Source organism: Sapajus apella, unplaced genomic scaffold, assembly GCF_009761245.1.
Source record: "Sapajus apella isolate SASKATOON/1434 unplaced genomic scaffold, GSC_monkey_1.0 scaffold15, whole genome shotgun sequence".
Taxonomy (NCBI): domain Eukaryota; kingdom Metazoa; phylum Chordata; class Mammalia; order Primates; family Cebidae; genus Sapajus; species Sapajus apella.
This window is the reverse complement of record NW_022436955.1, coordinates 25,061,235-25,082,609: the sequence shown is the minus strand read 5'-3', so window position 1 is coordinate 25,082,609 and position 21,375 is coordinate 25,061,235. Positions and strand designations below refer to the sequence as shown.

General features: G+C 55.4%; 1 protein-coding gene across 5 annotated transcripts in view; it reads right to left on the bottom strand.

Annotated features, from left to right (window-relative positions):
• Window positions 1-21,375, bottom strand: part of CMIP (c-Maf inducing protein) — a 257,606-nt gene that overhangs the window by 6,959 nt on the left and 229,272 nt on the right. For all 5 annotated transcript variants that reach the window (XM_032284536.1, XM_032284537.1, XM_032284538.1 and 2 more), the window contains 8 exons: window positions 13,111-13,176; window positions 11,781-11,807; window positions 11,474-11,522; window positions 8,074-8,181; window positions 5,033-5,149; window positions 3,238-3,378; window positions 2,353-2,400; window positions 968-1,114 (listed from right to left, as the gene is read on the bottom strand). In XM_032284536.1, the coding sequence (XP_032140427.1) occupies window positions 968-1,114; window positions 2,353-2,400; window positions 3,238-3,378; window positions 5,033-5,149; window positions 8,074-8,181; window positions 11,474-11,522; window positions 11,781-11,807; window positions 13,111-13,176 (703 nt within the window). The remainder of the gene's footprint in view (window positions 1-967; window positions 1,115-2,352; window positions 2,401-3,237; window positions 3,379-5,032; window positions 5,150-8,073; window positions 8,182-11,473; window positions 11,523-11,780; window positions 11,808-13,110; window positions 13,177-21,375) is intronic.

Genomic DNA, 21,375 nt, shown 5'->3' with positions numbered 1-21,375 from the left:
CCGCATCTGCCCTGCGCAGAGTACTGAGCAGCGCAGCTGACACTCAGCTGGGACTGTCCCAGCAGCCACTGGCATTACTATAACAAAAAGACCCAGAAGCCTCCCACACAGCCCCCCGCAGGCCAGCGAAGCGCAGCTCACATCTCAGCTCCACCTCTCAGAACCTTAGGACTCTGCACTGGGCACAGTATTTCCAACGGGGAAATGGGCCCCAGGGCTTCATGAGGTCCTCAGCCTGCTCTAGCCTCCGGGAGTGGGTGCGAACTTGAGGGAGGGGCTGTGTGGTAAACAGTGCCTGGTGTGCAAGCAGGGAGCGGGGTGAGGGGACAGGGGGGAGGAGGAAGGGGTAGGGGTGGGAGTGAAGGGGTTAGGAAAAAGGGTGAGGGGGCAGGGAGAAGGGTGAGGGGGCATGGAGAAGGGTGAGGGGGCAGGGAGGAGGGTGAAGCGGTAGGGAGGAGGGTGAAGAGGCAGGGAGGAGGGTGAGAAGACAGGAAGGAGGGTGAAGGGAAGAAGGAGGGTGAAGGGGCAGGGAGAAGGGTGAGGGGGCATGGAGAAGGGTGAGGGGGCATGGAGAAGGGTGAGGGGGCATGGAGAAGGGTGAGGGGGCATGGAGAAGGGTGGGGGCAGGGAGGAGGGTGAGAAGACAGGAAGGAGGGTGAAGGGGCAGGGAGAGGGGAAGAAGGGAGGAAGGAGGGTGAAGGGGCAGGGAGGGGGGGAGAAGGGAGGAAGGAGGGTGAAGGGGCAGGGAGGAGGGTGAAGGGGCAGGAAGGAGGGTGAAGGGGTAGGGAGAGGGGAAGAAGGGAGGAAGGAGGGTGAAGGGGCAGGGAGGGGGTGAGAAGGCAGGAAAGAGGGTCATGGGGCAGGGAGGAGGGTGACTGGGAAAGGATGATGGTACAGGGGAATAGGGAGGAGCGTGCAGAGGTGAAGGAGGAGGGCACAGGGGACCTGAAGCAGGGCGAGAACGCACCTGAGTGGACCACAGGTTCAGCTGCTTGAGCGAAGGCAGTTTGATGAGGTGCTCGGCGCAGGCACTGGTTACATTGGTGAAGGCCAAACTGAGGTTCTCCAGGTTTCCGAAGGAGCCAGAGCTCAGCAAACGAGCCAAGTCAGCGTCCTGTGAGCAGACGTGGGCGAGGCCTGAGAGCGCTGCTGGGAGCTCCTGAGACCCTGACCCTCCTCTTCCCTCTCCTCCTCTCCCTCGCCCTCCAGAGAGCTCTTCCTGGGGGGTGGCAAATCCCAGGAGCTGAGGTGGGGGCACAGCTTGGTGGGACGGGCCAAGGGGGTGGTCAGAGAGGGAGGGGCTGCTGAACGTCCCATGGGTGACAGCTGCCAGGCGGAGGAGAAAGCCTCCAGTGCTGTGACTCACACCCTGAGTCACCAGCGGGATGTTCTGAGGCCACAGTCCTCCCACAGGCGTCTGTGTGTGCGACTGTGTCTGTGTGCCTGTGTGTGTGTATGTCTGTGTGTGTCTATGTGTGTGTCTTTGTATGCGTGTGTCTGTGCAGGTCTATGCGCGTGCATTTGTCTGTGTGTCGGTGTCTGTCCGTACACGAGGGTGTGTGGCCAGCTGCCTCACTCCCAGGCAGCAGCTCATCCAAACACCGAGGCCACATTCAACTCTAATGCCCGAAGACATCAACGCATGCCTGGGCACTGGACTGGGAGGTTCCCGAGGTGACCTCCACGCTCCCCTCCATCCTTGAGTGTTGGCGGCCACGTGGCTGCCCAGAATGCAGGCTGATTTCCCAGCCTCCCTTGCCGCTAAGTGTGCCCCTACACACTGAATCTGGAAAATGGGATGCAGGTAGGCATGTCAAGTAGAACTTCCGGGAAGTTTCTTAAGGGGAAGGGGTGGGCATGTCCTCCTTCCTGCTGGTTGGAATGGAGACAAGATGGCAGGAGCCTGAGCAGCCCTTTCGGTCCAGGAAGTAGAAGCCATGTGTCAAATATAACGGGGCAGCAGAATAGAAGAAAATAAGATCCTTAAAGACCTTATAAAACGGGAACTGTAAGATACAGAAGCCTCAAAGGGTTGCTGTGAGGATAAAATGAACTTACAGAATAGCATCTGGCACACGAATGCTCAAGGTATATGTGCTATTATTACCAGTATTGTTAATAATCAACACTGTTATCAACAAGAATATCATATTTTAACTTTCTTTTCAGTTTTCATTTCTCTTTCTGTGAGCAGAAAAGAGAAATGGAAGAGTTGGCGTGTCATGTACTAGGGGGTTCTTGTGCCCAGCCTGCTATCACCTCCCAGCTCAGCAGCAGACAACACGTGCCATTCCCAGCAGAGGACTGACCCACCTTCTCCACCCAGCCCCGAGGAGAACCAAAGCAACTCACTGTGGACTTAGAGGGCAGTGTTAGCCTGGTGGGCCCGCCTTTCCTTTGCTGCAACAGAAACCAGACTGGTTACAACCATTCTTTCCCCCAAGCTTCCACCCTGGACTCCCACCTCTGTCAACTTTCACGGAGCCGTCATTATTTTCTTGGTGGTACAAGGCAACACGGTGATCCTGGTCTCGGGGCAGACCCGGAGATAAGGTTTGAGTACAGGTGGTTTAGCAGAAGGTATCGAAGAAACACCAGTAGGGGGTGGGGAAGGGACACTGCTGCTGCCCGTAATGGAAGGGTGTCATCAACCCAGCTATCACTGGGTGAGTACTGGCACCAAATCCCACTGAGGGACTCTAAGAAATGGCAGAGAAGCCACGTCTCAAACACATCTCACCAAAGGGGTGAGGAAGCTGGGGTACTGATACACCGTCCCAGGAGGCACTGGCTGAGGGCCGCTCCAGGAGGTCAGAGGGCATGAATTCCCTGCCCCTTCTGTCCTGTGCACACATGTATGTGAGTGTATGTATGTGGACACAGAAAGTCCTTCAGCAAAGAGGTGTGGGTGCTGACATTTGGAAGCTGGGCCCCCATGCACTGAAATGGAAGGGTCTACGGGATATGGAGGAGGGAGGGTGGGCACTGACAGAGTCCCGGATAGGCCCCAGTGAGCTGTGTGACTCTGGGCCAGTTGCTTTACCTCTCTGGGCCTCTCTTTGATTACCTGGAAAGTGGCAGGTGGTTAATACCAATTTCTTGGGTTTGGAGGAGAATTCCACGAGACTGAGGCCCACTCAGGTCCAAGTACTGGTTCCCGGGCCCTGCCCCATCCCGTTCTGGCCTGCCCTGGCCTGCTTGGCAGGTGGGGAGCGGTCCGCAGCAGCCAGGACTCACCAGCTCCTTCAGCTCCCGCTGCCGGTCGCACAGCTGCTCGTACATGCGCTTCCCCACGTCTGTGCTCTCCAGGGTTGAGATGATCTGCAGCTGGGTGTCGTTGTTGTCAATGATGTTGTATTCCAGCATCAAGCACAGGATCTGCCCAGAACCACAGAGGCGGGTTGTGGGTCCGGCTGCCGCCCTATCTAAGCACACTCTGCGCACCCCAAGGGCCTTGTTCTGAAAACCAGCAACCAGCTCTCCCCTTTCTGCACCCTGGCTGTGTGAGGTTGGGCAAATCACCTGCCCAGCTTCCTGCCTGTACAGTGCTAGCGTCAGCGCGCATGCAGCAGGCCCCCGAGCACTGGTGGAAAGCGCAGAGAAGACACCGCTGTCTCTCCCCAGCTTCCCCAGCGGCTGTCAGGAAGTGGGTTCTCAGGCTCACAGACTGACCTCGAGCCCTTGGCCCGGCGACCACACACAGCTTCCGGGAGGGCCTGGTGCAATGCTCATGCGGCTCCAGCCTGGGAATCAACATGCCTGACAGCGACAGCCCTGCCCCTGACATTCCCTTTCCAATGACTTTCTTTTTCTTTTTTGAGATGAGATCTTGCTGTGTTGCCCAGACTGGTTTTGGCCTCCTGGGCTCAAGCAATCCTCCTACCTCAGCCTCCAGAGTTGCTGGAACTACAGGTGCATGCTACGGTGCTCAGTTCTCCTAGGACTTCTCACTCACCAAGGAGCGTTCACCCAGCCCAAGCTTCTCACGGCGCCTCTGGCCTGTCTCCTGTCTCCCTGCTCAACCTCCCCCATGGCCTCCAATTCCCTGTCACAGGACAGCCAAGACTAAAGCCAAACTCCTTCCCAGCACCTCTGGGCACCTAGAGGTCTCTTCATGCATGTCCAGCCCTATCCCAGACCTCCTGCCCCTTGGCTCCCTGTGTTCCGGCCACCCTGGCCTCTGGTGAGCCTCCTTGGTGGGGGCCTAGGCCCGGGCTGTCCCCACAGCCTGCTCAGCTCCCGCCTTCCCACTGCCTTTCCCCAGAGCTCGCATATCCCTGAACTCTCATTTCCACGGGAGCTGCCATGGCCTCTACACGCCTACCAACTCTTTGATGCTCTTCCCACTGAGAGGTGAAGTCCAGCTCCCACACCCTTGACTGAGGGCCGGCCGTGGTAACTCACTGCCAGCGCTGGGATGTGGCAGAAGTGATGTCGCCTGCCTTCCAAGGGAGGCTAAGTTAAAAAGTGGTAAGGCTTCTGCCTGGGTTCCCTTGGAGCATGCAGAGAGAGAGGAACAGCAGCAGGTAGGGGTGACATGCGGGACGGGGTTTGTGTGTTCTTGGTAGGTGGGCAGCCTACCCCGAGGCCGAGGTGGAGGGTGTGGCTGGGGAGTCCCAGCTGCCAAAGCCCTCACTGTTGGAAGCCTCCCAGGCCAACGCAAGCAGCTCTGGCGCTGACCCAACCTGGCCCCATCTGATGGATGAGGCCCCGAGTGACAAGTACGTAACCACGTCCAGGCACCCTAACGCCCATGTGCAAAATAAATGTGTGTTCTTGTTTTCAAGCCCTCACTTAGGGGTGAAAAGAAGGTACCTAACCCCACAGACCCATGAGCTGGATCACAACAGCAATGAAGACACTGTGATGAAGGCCTGAGGATCCCCCCTAAGCTCTGGAGGGCTGGGGCTGCCCGCTGCGCCCACTGCCCGCCATGCCTGCAGTATCTTCTGGCTCCCAGCAGATGCTCTGTCGGCAAGAACAAGGGACAGGGAGCCGGCAGGCCTGCCAGGGACCCTGACCAGCTCCTTACCTCCACCATGGTCTGGTTGCCCCTCAGTGCCAGGAGCATGCAGGGTCCCAGCTTGTTTTCCGCCAGGGAGAGCAGGAATTTTTTGGTCTTGTAACAGGAGCCCATGAGGATGTGCACCTGTGAGGCAAGAAGGCCCAGGTGAAGGGACAGGGACGCCCAGGGCCAGCCTACAGCATGCCGGCAGGACTGTGAGCCCCAGAGTCATCCACAGACCTGCCCACACGCTGTCCAGGCAGCCAGGTGTTCTAGGCTCATCAGGCCCCAGGGGAATGCAAGAGACCCGTCCTCGACACATGGTCCAACGTGGACGGACCCCGAGGATGCTACGCTGAGTGAAATAAGCCAGTCGCGAAAGTCATGTTCATGATCCCTCTTCTCATTCTGCCTTTTGCCTTTTAAAATTTTTGGTACTACCTGATTTAACTATAAGCCCCAGCTCAGCAAGGGTATCTTTTGTATAAATTTGTAATACTAAATGCAATGAAAGCATACTAGAATGCAATTTAAAGTCTATTTACTTAAACATGTATAGCCCTTGCTACTTATTTTTTGAGACGAAGTGTCATTCTGTTGTCTAGGCTGGAGTGTGCAGTGGTGCGATCTCAGCTCGCTGCAACCTATGCCTCCTGGGTTCAAGCAATCCTCCCACCTCAGCCTCCCAAATAGCCCGGATTACAGGCATGTACTACCACTCCTGGCTAATTTTTGTCCTATTTCTAATAGAGATGGGGTTTCATTACGTTGGCCAGGCTGGTCTTGAACTCCTGACCTCAAGTGAAACCCGAAGAGCTGGGATTACAGGCGTGAGCCACTGTGCCTGGTCCTTGCTAATTTTTTAAGAATCTGGAATAGTCTCTAAATATGTAATCCCCTCCTATTCTAAAACTGCCGACGTTTGAAACACTTACTACGTTGAAGTTTTAACAGAAGGATGACTCTGACTCCACTACATGAGGCACCTGGATAGGGAAATCCAGAGACAGAATGGCAAAGTGGCTGCCAGGGGATGAGGGCGGGAGGAAGCGGGAGTCAGCGTGGAATGGAGGCTGAGCCTCAGTTTCGGCAGGTAAGACAGTTCTGGAGATGAACAATGGTGACGGTTGTGTAACAATGTGAGAGTCTTTAACGTCACTGAGCAGTGCGCTGACTTTTACATTACGTATGTTTTACCGCCAAACCAAAAAAGCCCCCTCCTCTGCTCCCCTCGGGATTCTGCTGATAGCTGATCCTCTGAGTTACTGGCACCGCTGGAAATTTCTGGGCAGCCTTTGCTTGGGGTGGGGTGCACACGCATGGGGCAGGGGATGTGACGAAGCGCAGCCACCTCTGTCAAGCCCGCTGTGAGCTGGGGAGGGTGTTTTGGGAGACTGCCTGCCCCAGGAATCCAAGGATGGGCAAATGCTGCTCCCTCCTGGGTTACGTGTCGGGCGACCTTTTGTTCTGGTGTATGGGGGATGGGGCCCAAGGGCAGTGGGCTTGGGGAAGGCCTGGACACCACACTGGCTTTCCGCCAACTTCAAACAATGGCAAATGCTCTTGGCGGTGGAGAAGGCCGCCTCATCGAGGGGCTGGCTTCCAAGCCATGTATCTCCATGGCAACAACACACTTCCAACCAGCGGCTGCCTGCTTCCTTCCTTGTGTATATTTTTTCCGCTCCATCATGAACAGCTCTGGCATACAAATGCGATCTCTCGGCCTGGGAAGCCGCCAGCTCCCTGAGAGTCCCCATATTATGGGGTGGGGAGAACTGCTCAGTGTTGCTATGGTGAAGCTGTGACATCAGAGGAGAACCTGAGAGGTGACCGTGGGCGCGAGAGAGGTGGTGCAGGCCGCCAGGGGCAGGCACCTTCCTAGATGCATGGGGCCCTGAGAGGCCTGGAGTGGCAGGCGAGGAGGGGAGAGGGAGTGCATGAGGAAAAGGGCCTAAAAATCAGCCCCTTTCAAGAAGCTTCCAGGGGCAGCGCCTCACTATGTCATAACTGCACAAGCATCTCTGCTAAGTTCAGTACAGAGGGCCAAACCAGCCACCCAGCAGAGAGGAGAATCACCACCGGCGTCACTTCCGAGCAGCAACTGTGCTGGCCCGCTGGGCACCATGCAGCTGCTGTGGCACGCCATCACTAAGGTATCCTCGAGAGGCCAATGCGATGCTCCCGGATGAGGGACTGAAGCTGGCAGAGGCAGGTTACCAGCCCAAGGTCAACCAGCTAGCTCCCGGCAGAGCTGCAACTGGAAGCCCAGTTTGAGTGCAGGAGCACCAGCGCCAGTGAATGGAGCCGGTTTTCTCAGCAAGCGGAGCTGGTGAGGCCGCTGGCCACTAGGGTGCAGCATCTGCCCCGGGAGGAAGAGTCCGCGGCCCTTTACTACCCGAAGAAGGCGTGTGGGCTGCGCCGAGGAAGGGCTCCGAAACAGAAGTCCTGTGTGACTCCAGGCACGCCACTCAACCTCTCTGGGCCTGTTTCAACACGGTATAATTCAGCAATAAGGATGCTGTGATGAAAAAGGACAGTGCATGCCAAGTGATAGATACAGTGACTGGCACAAAGAAAGTCACCATGGATGCAGCTACTGGTTTGGTGACCTCAGACATGTCATGACGGCGAGGATAATCACCCTGACCGCGACACCTCCTTGTAAGGACTAAACAAGCTGGTGGACCTTCAGTGCCTTCCAGAATCCCTGGTGTGCGTTAGGCACTCAACCCGTGTAGGAACAGAACCTTGACAACGAATGGTGTGACCTTAGGCAGTAATGCCCTGGGCTTTCGCTGCCTTGGGTATAAAATGGGATGATGACATGTGTCCTCTTCTCACTGTGCTGTGAGAGACAGTGCAGGTGGGGATGTCCAGTGGAGCCTCAGAGAAGAAATGAGTCAGTGACGGTCAGGGTCACCACCACCACCACCACTGTCATGACCAGCACTGTGTTAGCTTGGCAACTCCGGGGCTGACCCCAAGGGATGGGGGGCAGCTGTTTCACTAGTCAGGCACGGCAAGCCCAGGGCCCCCGGAAGTCACCCCACTGGGGTCCCACTGCATACCATGCTGGCGAACAGCTCCCCGTCATCGTCGCAGGCCACCCCTCCGGGGCTGTAGAGCTGGAACCAGCCGTCTTTGCCGGCCCGCACGCTCAGCAGGCACGAGTGGACCTGCCAGACAGGGGAAGACACAACTGGTGAGCCACATGCAGCCTCGGTGACATTGGTGATGTCAAGCTGCACACAAGATCGTTAAATCCCGAAGTCAAGAGACCCACTTAACTCTGCCTCCCCCAGCAACCCCCAGACTTCCACCAAATGCCATGAAAGGTCTTTTGGGAAACACTGTGGCCCCCACATCCCAGAGGCACTAGCTGCTGGCTGTCAGCTGCACGGGAGGGAGGGCAGGCCCTGGCTTGACTGGCAGATCTGAATGAAGCAGGCCTGTGGCTGCAGCAGAGCACAGGGATGCCTAGAGCGACGGCCCGGAATCAGCCCCCTTTCCCCTTCTGGGTGGAGCCATCTCCTGGGTCTCTGTTCTTTGTCTGGTTCTCTGTCCTCTCTCTAACTCCTCTCCCGTGCTCTCTGCCCTCTTTCTCTAGAAACCTCTCCCCGCTGTCTCTTCGGAGTTCTGCTGCCCCCAGCACTGACTCCCCATCCTGGGGATCTGCTTCTTCCAACCCTGACTTTCTTACATTGACTTGTGCAGGCAGCAACCTCCCCTCCAGGTATCTGCCCTCACAATCTCTCTCTCTCTCCCTTTCTGGGACTCTGTCACCCTCTCTGGTCAGGTCTCATCCCCACTCCCTTCTCTGAGTCTTTGTCCCTCTGCACTGAAGGGTCTCTGTCCATGGCTGGGGGCAATTTCAGTGCCAAAGGCACAGCTCTTATATTCCTTCCCAGACCTGTGTGTCTGTGTGAATGGGTGTGATTGTGCATGTGAGCACACATGTGTGCATGTATGGGAGGAATTCTGCAACCACCCTCTGGCCTCTGCTGTGATTACGCAGAGAGAGAGAGGGATGGAGGGAGAGGGGGAGAGTAAAGGAGAGAGAGAGAGCTCGCATAAAACACAAAGGACTTTCCCCCAACTCCTCCTGTCCTCGGAAGAAATCCGAGAAGTTCCTCATCATTTCCTTTAGGAAAGGACAATTTGCTGCCAAGAATCAGTTGCCCACAAATATGAAACTGATCACAACTCACACGAGTACACAGAAAACAAAGGCTTTTATTTTTCCCTCTGAGCTGGAAGAATATCAAGGGTTCACTTATCGACTTCAAAGAAATTAAGACTTAAGAGTATAAGACACTATTCAACAAATATAGCAAAGAATTTTAAAGGAAACAAATCTGGCTTCATTTAGGAAGGAGAAGGTAGGAGGGAAGGGAGAAAAAAGGGGGAGGAGGAAAAGGGAGAGAGAATCAGCAGAGAAGAGAAAGAGGCAAACAGGAGAATAAGAACCTCAGCCGGGGGAGCTTTTCCTTCCAGACTGCAGGTCCCCTGGGGCCTCATGCATGTTACCCCGGTTTGAAAATTTCCCTCCCAGCAGCTGGCCCTGCCTCTCCATTCCGAGAAGCAGCTGGCACTTTCATTCTCCCAACGTCAAAGCTGGGCTTGAATAAAGGCGCACTTCCCAGGAGAATTCGGAGAATCTGCCTTCACAGGCAGCAAGGGATGATTTAAGTTTCAGAAAAATGGAGACAGTCACTGGTCCCCGACTATTTAAAAGCATCAAATCTACTGTTTCTCCTTTTTCCCTCCACGCCCGAGGAGCACTTGGGGAATCATGGTGTTTAGAATTCCGGTGTTTTAGACGAGACTCTTCAAGCCCCCTCCAGAACTAGGTTTCTCAGCGTGGCCCGGAGACCAGCCCTCGGAACCACTCAGGACGCTCGCTCGAAATGCATCAGAATGCAGCTGCTGGGCTGCCCCACGGCCCCATGAGCTGGGACTGGGAAGGGGTGCAGCGGGGAGTCTGCCTTTGAACAAGCTCCTCAGGTAATACAGTTCGAGAACAATTACTCTAGAACTTCTGGAATTAGAGCCTGACAAACTGTGGGTTCTGCATCAGAGGGACCCGCCATGGTTGGATATGGCAAGACCTGGGTGTCGACGTATTCTCAGATTCTTTCTCAAACACCATTTACCACCCTCTAGACTAAGGTCCAGTTCGCTCCATTTAGCTAAGTCCAACCATGTCAGTACCACCTTCTCCAGGAAGCCTCCCGGGGATGGCTCCATGGACAATGACTCACTCTGTCCTCTGCCCATCCTTCCCCCTGCTCTGCTAGGAGCACGAGTCCAGGCCTGCCCTCAGCTGGGAGCCAGGCCCCTACCACAGTCAGAAGTCACACACACAGAGGAGCGGGCTGCGAGCTCTTCGGGGCACAGCACACAGTGCGGTGGGCTGGTGAGAAGCACCCGGCTCGAGTCCTGCCTCAGCCATGGACCAGCTGTGCCACACTGGGGATGCTATAGAAGCCACTCACAGGGCCAGGTGCCGTGGCTCACCCCTGTAATCCCAGCACTTTACAGTGGAGGCTGTAGGCGGGCAGATCACCTGAGGTTGGGAGTTCGAGACCAGCCTGCCCAACATGGAGAAACGCTGTCTCTAATAAAAATAGAAAATTAGCTGGGCATGATGGTGCATGCCTGTAATCCCAGCTACTTGGGAGGCTGAGGCAGAAGAATCACTTGAACCCAGGAGGCAGAGGTTGAGGTGAGCTGAGATTGTGCCATTGCACTCCAGCCTGAGCAACAAGAGCAAAACCCCATTTCAAAAAAAAAAAAAAAAAAAAGCCACTCATAGGGATGCTGTGAAGATGAGAAAAGGGATATGTCTGACCCAGGGTCCAGCACCTCATAAAGGGGCAGCAGTTGCTGCTGTTATTGGTACATCAGGCGATGTAGGCCCAGGGCCATGGACTGGCTTCCTTGCCCGCCTAGATCCCTGCCCATGTGCACAGGCATGGGGGCAGAAGGCGGAAGGCTGCCCTCTCTCTGGAAGCCCAGCTTTGGTGAGGAACACAGCAGCCCCTCAGGGAAGCCCTTGGCCACCATGACCAGGACATAAAAACCCAGCTCAGATCCCAGCTCAGATGCCTTGCTCTGCCCAATGATTCACATAGCAGCAGAACCAGACAGGATCAAACTGCTACCTCGAGCTGGGAGCTGCCATGCCAGCCCACCCTGAAATCAACGCCGCGGCTGCAGGGAGAAACCACCAGCCAGTGGAGAGCCAGCCCTGGTGAGCCGGCGTTTACAGTAGAACACTGACATCACAGGCTGGGCTGGCACCTGGGCGGGGCTGTGTTTACGCACGGGAGACGGGTCTCTGAATGCTGTTCTAAATGCCTGCCGGTGACAAGGAGGCTCCCCAGAGCCTCAGAAGGCCTCGGAGGGGCCCTCGTGCCCCCTGCCATCCCCGACAGCGGGCCTGAGACGCAGAAAGGAAGGCCTCACCTCTTGCCGGGGGTCTTCGGCGAACCTCTGAATGACGTACTTCAGTTCCCTGGAAGAGACCAAGCGGGCGGAGTCACTGCCGGGGTCTGGGACTGGGAGGGAGGGGTGGGGTGGGGAGGGGATGGTGTCAGGAAGGCCCGGGTCAGGGAGCTGAGCAGCCTGGCGGATCAGGGACGCGAGTCTCAGAACTGCCTCCCCGAATGCGCGTGCCGCAGAGCAGGGGCTGGTAGAGGCTGGCCGTGGAGGGAAGGCCTCAGGACAGGCCGTGCGTGCCAGAAGGGAATGAGGGCGGTGCCCACACACTCACTTGGTGAACTTCTCGTGTGCGAGAGCTCTGTAACAAAACAGAGGAAAACATGGCAGTTAGCAGAAGCTACTGAAACAGTCCAATGTTCCCAACATTTTCCTCTGGGGACGTCCAGACTTTATGCCTGATTCGAGGAATGGAGAGGAGTCCCAGTGAAATGCCAACATTTGTCCGCACTCAAAGGCTCCAAATCAAAGGCCTTCTTTGAGGGTGGACGGACCATGGCAGCGTGAACAGGCTGGGCCCTGCACGGCCCAAAGCTCCCCGGGCGCACACGTGTGAACACGAGGAACTAAGCGGCTGCCTGCACACGTGTGGGTCCACGTGGGATCCAGGGACCCAGGTGTGTTCATTAATTGTTCCACAGTCAAGGCGGGCGGTACTCATTACTGCACACATCAGCGGCCATCGGGGACCACTCTTCTACACCAGTTGCCACAGCCAAGTGCACCTGGCCCTATGGGGACAGGGGCTGAGGCCAATGATGTCACAACTCTGATGAGACTGAGCGCCTCTCAGGAGTTGAATTTCTCAGGTCTCGAGTCCTGGGGACCCTTGGGACCTGCCGGGCCAGCAAATGGGGCAATTAATGCGTGTAATGTGCCCTTACAGAGCAGCATTTCATAAACACGTTCAGTAATCGGCTCCTTAGAGAGCCCGGCCTCGAGGCAGGCTCCTTCCAACCTCTCGAAAGTGACCTGGAGGCATGTTAGGGCCTGGTTATTTTGACAAAGGGTTCTCTTCAGGCCATTATGTAGTTCCCTCTAGTTTCCTATGGTCCATTCAATATGGCGCTAGGGGCCGGCCAGAGAGGGAGGCAGAGGGTCTGTTTCTGGCCAGGCTCGCTGTGAAGTCTGAGATGAGCACTGTAATGAGCATAATAAGAATGCTTCCAGCATCTCACTAGGACACAGCGAGCAATTCCACGCAAATTATCTTTTGATTCTTCCCACCACCCTCGGAAGAGGAGCGGCTGGTATTACTGTTCCCATCTGGTAGATGACGAAAAATGCTAACTGCACGGCCTGCCAGGCGCCATGGGGAGGTCTCTGCTTGCACTCTGAGCTCATGAATCCTTGTGACAATGCAGTCAGGCAGCTCCTACAATGTCCCTGTTTTCCTGAGTTCCCCATTTTTCTGAGGAGGGGAGCTGTGCGTCCCCAGGGGTCCCACAGCTGAGGATGTGGCTGAGCTGGGACTGACATCTCCAGGGTCTCCCCACTGTGACCTGGCTTTCCCAGAACGTGACTGGTCCCCTACTAAGGCCTTGGTGAACAACTGAGGCTTATCTCACAGGTGGGAGCACCCCGGGAACGCGCGTGGGACTTACTCTTTGGGGAATGGAATGGGTTGAAGCAAACTGGCCAGAGATGGTCTCCAGTCATCATAGTCCGACCTAGAATGAGAGACGGTGACAGTCAGCTTTGGTTGGGACAAGGAGAGGTTTCTGGCACTGTCCCAGATGGGCCAAAAGACAGGATGAGAGTGTGGCAGGGAGTCGGGCAGCACTGACTACTCCACCCACTCCAGCCTCCAGGGCGAGCAAGTCAATGTTCTCAGTGTGGCAACGAGGTCTCCCAGTCAGGCCTGTGCAGAACCTTCCTCATGGCACCCGAGGGGGTCAGCTGTCCAGGTGCTCAGGACTTCACAGTGCGCTCTGGACCAAGGGCACGAGGTCATTGTTCATTCCCTCTCTGGGACCACTGAGGGTGTTCTGGGTTGAATTTTGCCCTCCCTTGCAATATACTGAAGCTCTATCCCCCGGTTCTTCAGAATATGACTGTACTGGGAGATATGGCCTTTGAAGAGGTGATCAGGTAACAATGACACTGTGCACAATGTCCTCAGAAGAAGAGGAAACAAGGACACGCAGAGAAAAGAGCAGCCAGGACTCAGCGAGGAGGCAGCCGTCTGCAAGCTAGGAGAGAGGCCTCCAGAGAAGCCGCCCTGCCCACACCTCGGTTTCAGGGTTCTGCCGTCCAGAACTGAGAGAAATCCATGCTTCTTGTGTAAGCCACGAAGTCCGTGGTACTTTATGGCAGTCCTAGCACACCAATGCAGCGGGCATAGACTGGGACCCTGGGGCCGGTCTCACCTTTCAGTGATTGGAACTGACCGGAAATTCTATAGATGGAGTCATAAAAAAGACACATTCCATGCTGTTTGTTTGTGGTTTGGGTGAACCTTCCTGATTGGTTGGATCTTCTCTTTTTTGTTTCTTTTTAAACATTTATTTATTTATTTTTGAGACAGAGTCTCACTCTGTCGCCCAGGCTGGAGTGCAATGGCACGATCTTGGCTCACTGCAACCTTCGCCTTCTGGGTTCAAGTGATTTTTGTGCCTCAGCCTTCTGAGCAGCTGGGATGACAGGTGTACACCACTATGCCCAGCTAATTGTTTGTATTTTTAGTAGAGACAGGTTTTGCTGTTGGCCAGGCTGGTCTTGAACTCCTGGCCTCAGGTGATCTGCCTGCCTTAGCCTCCCAAAGTGCTGGGATCAGCTAGGTGCAGTGGCTAACACCTGTAATCCCAGCTGCTCAGGAGGCTGAGGCAGGAGAATGGCTTGAATCTGGGAGGCGGAGGTTGCAGTAAGCCAAGATTACACCATTGCACTCCAGCCTGGGCAACAGAGCAAGACTCCCTCTCAAAAAAATAAATAACCCAAAGTGTTGGGATTATAGGTGTGAGCCACCTCACCTGGCCTTGGTGGATCTTTTTATTCTTGCTTTTAGACAACAGCTTGTCATTTTTTCTTTCTAACAGTTGATGCTAATGACAGTAATAACAACGGCAATAACAGTAACAGCAGCTCCGAAGTCCTGGAGACTTTCAACACACACTGCCTTACGCTAAGAGCTTTACCTTAGTTCATTTACTCTTTACAAGAGCACAATAAAGTCAATGTAAGTAACCCTACTTAACAGATGACAAACTTGAGGCTCAGGGGTTCAAGGTCACACAGCCATGGCAGATGAGAAGTCAAATCCAGGCTTCTGTGACGGCACAGCCTTGGCTCTCACCAGCCCTGAGAGACCACAGCTGAGATTTTAGCAAAAGCCAGCGCCTGCTTGGGTGAGGAAAGAGGGCTAAACCTCAGTCAGAGCAGGTGTGGGAAGCACCTCGCTGTTCACCTGCCTTCACTGAACCCTTTTACGAGAGAGCCTTCCTCTTGTGCACAGGGCTGGCGGCAGAGGTGGGTTATCCACTCTGAGTAATCCACTCAGCTATGAAGGGGCGAGGCTGGACTCAGAGCAGGTATTTCAGGCTCTACCACACCACGGTGTGGGGTGAAGCCACACCAGCGTGTTCACCCCCGTCCGACCCTGGGAAGACCACTGTCCCACAACAGCACAAGATTGGCACTGCTGATAATGTAGGTGCAATTCACTCTGCGCTGCCTGCACACTGGGGCTTGAACCAAGTGCTCTGCCTGTGTTTGCTCATGGATCTGCCCAGAGGACCCTGTGTGGTGAGTCCAAATTACAGACTAGGAGCAGTCAGGCAGCTCACTGACTGTGACCACAGGGCCGTGACACAGCGAGGCCCCAGCAGGGAGGCAGCAACGTCAGGAGGTTCCTGAGGGCCAACAGGATGCGTCCCAACGAGCTGCCAGGACAGCTCCATAAAGCGAGTTTTTTGGCCAACTCTTCCCCACAAAATCTGGGAGCGTCCAGAGAACTCACCGGCATCTCAGTCTGAGTACAGACAGGCTTATATCACACAGCAGAGCAGTCACTGACGGCCCCCAGAGACTGCAGTCATCACAACCCCCATTTTACAGATGAGGAAAATGAGGCTCAGGGCTGTCTGTGATTTCCCACAAGTCACCAGGGAGTGGCTGAGATCTGACTTCAGGTGCGTCTAAGACCATGACCCGTGCTCTCTGCCCCAGCGCCTGTACTGTTTTTTTTTTTTTTAAGACGGAGTCTTGCTCTGTTGCCCAAGCTGGAGTGCAGTGGTGTGATCTCGGCTCACTGCAACCTCCGCCTCCAGGGTTCAAGTGATTCTCCTGCCTCAGCCTCCCGAGTAGCTGCCACCATGCCCGGCTAATTTTTGTATTTTTAGTAGAGATGGGGTTTCTCCATGCTGGCCAGGCTGGTCTCAAACTCCTGACCTTGTGATCCACCTGCCTCAGCCTCCCAAAGTGTTGGATTACAGGCATGACCACCGTGCCTGGTCTGTACTGTGCTTTTAACCAGTTCCGCCACCTGGGTTCTGGATCTCTCTGGCTGTAGAGACTTTGCTAAAAAACAAACCCAGAGGTAGTCAGTTCTCACTGGCTGTCCTAAGCCAGGCCTGGGCACCTCTGAGGGCCCAGAGCTTAAAACCCTGACACATAAAGTGAGGGGTGGCTGCTGGAGCAATCCCTCCCCGAGCTGAGAGCTGTCCCTGGGGCTCCCGAGCTTCTGCCCATCTTGCCTTGCACCACCCCAGGGAGGGGCCCAGGTCTCATCTCTGCATCCCCCATGCTGGGCGGGTGCCTGGTGCTTGGGAGAGGCCTGCTGAGCCCAAGATCCAGTGCACACTGGGACCAGGCGAGGGACAGAACGTGGGCCTGTGGGTGGCCTTCAGAGCAGAAGGGATGTTGAGTCTCCATCTGGGGGACTAGCATGTGCCAGCAGGTGCCAAGATTGAGTGGGATGCCAACTTAGATCGTGGCTTGGACCAGGGCAGGAGGTGGGATCTGAACCCTCACCCAGTAGCCCATGTTGGGCGGGCACTGCAGACAGATGACCCACTGACACCTAGCACCGCCCATGGGAGAGGCAGGGGGGTGCTCAGACTTGGGCTGGGCAGAGGGGTGGTCCCAGGACCCCTACCCACATACAATTCACACCACAGATACTCTGTGTATCGGTTTGTGTGCTGTGTGTCTAACTATGCCTTATATAGAAACGGGGAGATGCATTTTCACCAAGAACAAATGTTCACTCCTGTCGACAATGCATGGTTTAGATAACCCAAGTGAGGGCTTTTCCCACCCCACCTTCCTCCAAATAAGCCCACAACAGAGTGGCAGCCTCCAGAACCCTGATCACACCCTGGAAGCTTCTGAGGAAATGCTCCGACACTGGACACACAGAAAAGCATGACCAGGAAAGCCTGGTGGCCTGAGATCAGTCCTGACAGTGAAGCCAGTGGCTGCTCACTCACTGCTTACCCGACTTGCTCACTTTACCCTCAGAGTGGCACGTAAGGGCAGAGGGTGCTGGTGAGGAAGCAGAGCTCAGCTCCTGGAAGGCAGGTGGAGGCTGAGTGCAGGTGCTCTGGACTGCAGTGCCCGAGGGCGGAGGGCCCAGGTGCCACGTGGCCTGCAGGTCTCAGAGCTGTAGGAGCCTGAGGCCTGTCAGTGCATGTCAGGATGCGGAGACCCTTTTATGCCCCCATATTCACATGCTCCCTTCTGAGGGGTCATCGGTTTTTGCAGCTAGTCTTCCGTCCAGAAGAATCCCCTTCCTTCTTCCCTCCCACCCGTCCCTGACTCACGGTTTCCAGAAAATGGAAACGTAGTTGACAACAAACCACGTCTGTGGCGCCTGTCGTGTGCCATGTGCTCTACAAGGGTTCCCAAGCACCAGCCTGGGCAGCTCCCCCAGCAACTCGGTCAGGAGGGTGCTCTTGCCACCCCCATTTTATAGGCAGGAAAATGGAGACGCAGTGAGAAACTGCCTTGGCCCCAGACCACACAGCTGGTGAGAGCTGGGATCTGAACACAGCAGCCTGGCCTGAGCGCCTGTGCTCCACCCTCTCAATGTCTCAGAAAGAGGGTGGCCCAGATCATGCCTGACGAAGAAGACTATTTCCCTGTATCCAAAGGGCACTGGTGGGCATGTGGTGGTTCACGCCTGTAATCCCAGCCAAGATAGGAGGATCACTTGAGGCCAGGAGTTCGAGACTAGCCTGGGTAACATGAAGAGATCTCCCCTCTCTAAAAAAAAAAAAAAAAAAAGTGGGTGGTGTGCACCTGTACTCCCAGCTACTTGGACGTCTGAGGTGGGAGGATTCTTTGAGCCTGGGAGTTCAAGGCTGCAGTCGGCTGTGATGGCGGTACTGTACTCCAGCCTTAGTCACAGAGCATCGCAAAAAAAACAAGGGAGGCATATTCTATGTAGAACTGTCACAAGATACAGAACTTTAAGGGGATTTGAAGTCACCCACAATCAGAGGAGTCCCCATGGGGGGCGGGGGGTGCGAACCCCAGCAGCAGGCCCAAGGTTGCTTTTCACTCCTGAACCTGTTCTGTGAATGGCAAGTGTGGCCTGTACTCACAGGTGCTCAGCCCAGTGGGAGGCTTTGGCCTATCTGGGGCAGGGTCTGGGCAGAAGCCACCTCCTTTGGGTCTCCCAGCCTGGGGCTCGGCTTCTTGGCAGCTCCCCCAAGACCGAGAGGGGTGCAGGTACGGAAGGAGGGAAAGGGCAAGCGGACTTCCTTCCTTGCCTTGCCCCAGCCCAGCTTGGAAGTCTGTGACTGCAGTCTGACCAAGCTGGTGGATGAATGGAGGTGGCTAGCCAGAGGCTATGGGGGAGGTGAGGCTGGGCGTCCCTAAACTGGCAGGCCCCCAAGGAAGGGAACGGGGAACCCTCCTGTGTGTGGGCCCCTCTGTGATGGGCACTGGCAAAGGCCCCGGTGGCCAGCAGAGTCCTTGCCTCGGGGCTGGCGTGTGGGGCTGCTCTGGCTCTGGGCGGGCCTGTTGTCCTGGGATGGGATGCCTCTGGCCAGTGGGCCAGTCTCCCCATTGGCCAAGCCTGGCCTGGGATGGGAGGGCAGGCAGCAGGTAGGGTGTGAGGCGCCTGACTGCATACCTAGGAAGGAGGAAGGAGGGCTAGGCCCTTCCCAGCTCAGGGAGAGAGGCGGCAGGCAGGCAGGCGCCTAGTGCATCCTGCAGACCCCAACATGCCTCAGCCACCCACAAATTTAACCACCCCATGAATGGGGCCTTAGAACCCCCATTTCACAGATGAGAAACAGAGGCCCACAGAGGTTCAGACACTTGCCAGAGGTCACGGAGCTAATGGTGGGGGACATGCTGGGCCTGAACAAGGCTATGTGAGTGCGAAGCCCGCGTCTCCCACCACATGCTGCTCAGCTGGGATTTTAACCCAGTTCAGAGCCGTGTGCCGCCCTGCGGACGCGTCCTGCCAGCCTCGCTGCTTTCCCTGACTCACACAATCTCCTGCACGGCACAGGCGGAATGTGGCGGCCTGACAGTGGCCTGATGCTTGGGGCGTGAGAAGGCCCGATGGGGGCACATTCAGACCATTTTGCTCCTACTACACAACCTCCGGAAGTATCTGCTCCCTCGAAAGGCAAACCAGCTGGCCCGGGGATTTGAGCCCAGGCTGAGAAACAGTGGCTGTTACCCCTGAGGCTGGCGGACCTCAGGAAAACTCCCTTTCTTTCCATTTATGCGGTCATCCCATCAGGGACCTTCCCAGCCCCACAGCAGGTATGTTGGCCTTAGATGCTCCAGGGAGCTTTGAGTTTCTACAGAGTTACCATGTGCTCCAGGAATGAGCAGTTTAAAGTTTCCAAACAGGCTGGGCATGGTGGGTCACGCCTATAATCCTAGCACTTTGGGAGGCCAAGGTTGGCAGATCACTTGAGGTCAGGAGTTCTAGACCAGCCTGGCCAACATGACGAAACCCCGTCTTTACTAAAAATACAAAAATTAGCTAGGCTTGGTGGTGGGCGCCTGTAATTCCAGCTACTGGAGAGGCTGAGGCAGGAGAATCACTTGAACCTGGGTGACAGAGTGAGACTCCATCTCAAAAATAAATAAATAAAGAATAAAGTTTCCAAACAGATCTATGCATCTATCTATCTAGATACTAAATGCACACAATACACAGACACAGATGAATACACACACATGTATACGTATTTCTCTGCAAGCATTAATTTGAAACCACTGCACACCTGGGTGCCAGGCACTGTTATGAATTCATTTAATTCTCAAACCAGTGCTGAGAACCAGAATGCATGACAGAGATCATTATCCTTATTTTACAGCTGGGGAAACGAAGGCTCTGAGAGGTGAAGTAACTTGTCCAAATTCATTTAAATGGTTAAATAATGGGGATGGAGTTTGGACCAAGCTGAGGTGCCTTCCAAGCCAGAGTGTTCAACCAAGTGAAAGGGTCCTTCCACCCTCTCCCCCATCCAGGCACCCCAGCTCCAACCCCTCATCCCCCAGGGAGGCAGCGGGTAGGCTGAAGGGAGGGTGACATGACTCTGGCTCTGGCCAGTAGCGGAGGGAACTGGGGCCAGATGACCTGGGCGAGGAAGAAAGGCTGCTGCATGGTGTCCAGCCGACCTTACCCTTGCCGCTCACCAGACACTTCAGCAATGTCCAGAGACTTTGTCTGGGACCTGGTGTTGCTTCCAAACTCCCTCTCCATCTCAGCCTGTTTACCGATTTCAGCCATAGGACATGGTTCTCTAACTCCTAAAAATATCCCCCTTTCCTGCACCACATTCCTGGTGTTGCTCCTCAGCAGAGCTGTGACTTCAGGGCGGGGAAGTTCTTCATGGAGCAGAACTACTGCAGGTAATACAGGATGTCCCCTGGGTCTACCTCCCGGTCATGAGGACAACCCCCATTTCATCTGCATTTCCCTGAACTTCCCCGAGGAACTTCCCCATCAAGGCCTACTTCAAAATTTAAGGTTTGCAAAGAGCCCCCAGGAGCAGATGGGAGCCGATCAGAAGCCCGCGCAACCCCTGTGGCCCAGGGTGCCGGGTCTTCCACACTCCGCCCATCGGAGCTTTACAGCAGCCCCGCTGAGCGCTGATGTCACTGCTCTTAGCACTGGGCAATACTCAGGTTGAGAAGGACTGAGCACAGGGACCCGCATGGCACTGAGCATAGTGTCTGGCCTGGTGTAGATATGCCAAAAAAAACGCTGGATGAAAGAATGAATAAACAGGGGGATAAATGAGGGTGTGACTCACAGACAGGAAAAGAGCTGGACTCCAGTGACTTTAAATCCCAAAGCTATTCTTTGTCTCCAGAGTCCACGTTCTTTTCATCATCCCACCCCTCCTGGGCCCCACACGGTGATTTTTCTCAGCACCAGCCTGCACCTACATGTAGAATCGTTTTCCTTTTCAAGCATCAAATTCTAATGATGCAGGGGCCTTCCTATGGGAACACATGGCAACTGATCAGGGCCTGTGCACTATTACCCTTGGCCCCAGGCAGTGGGGCGGGAAGCATGACCCGTGTACCCTGGGACCAGCACGGCCCTCTCTGACACATGTGGTTGGCCCCACTGGGCCAAGGCTCTAAGCACGCCTTCCTCAGCCCCTACACAACGCCCTCTTTAAGACCCCTCAATTCCACACCAAGCCATCTGCTTCTCTCTTTCTTTTTTGAGATGGAGTTTCACTCATGTTGCCCAGGCTGGAGTGCAATGGCATGATCTCAGCTCACCGCAACTTCCGCCTGCCGGGTTCAAGTGATTCACCTGCCTCAGCCTCCTGAGTAGCTGGGATTACAGGCATGCATCACCACGCCTGGCTAATTTTCTATTTTTAGTAGAGATGGGGTTTCACTGTGTTGGCCAGGCTGGTCTCAAACTCCGACGTCAGGTG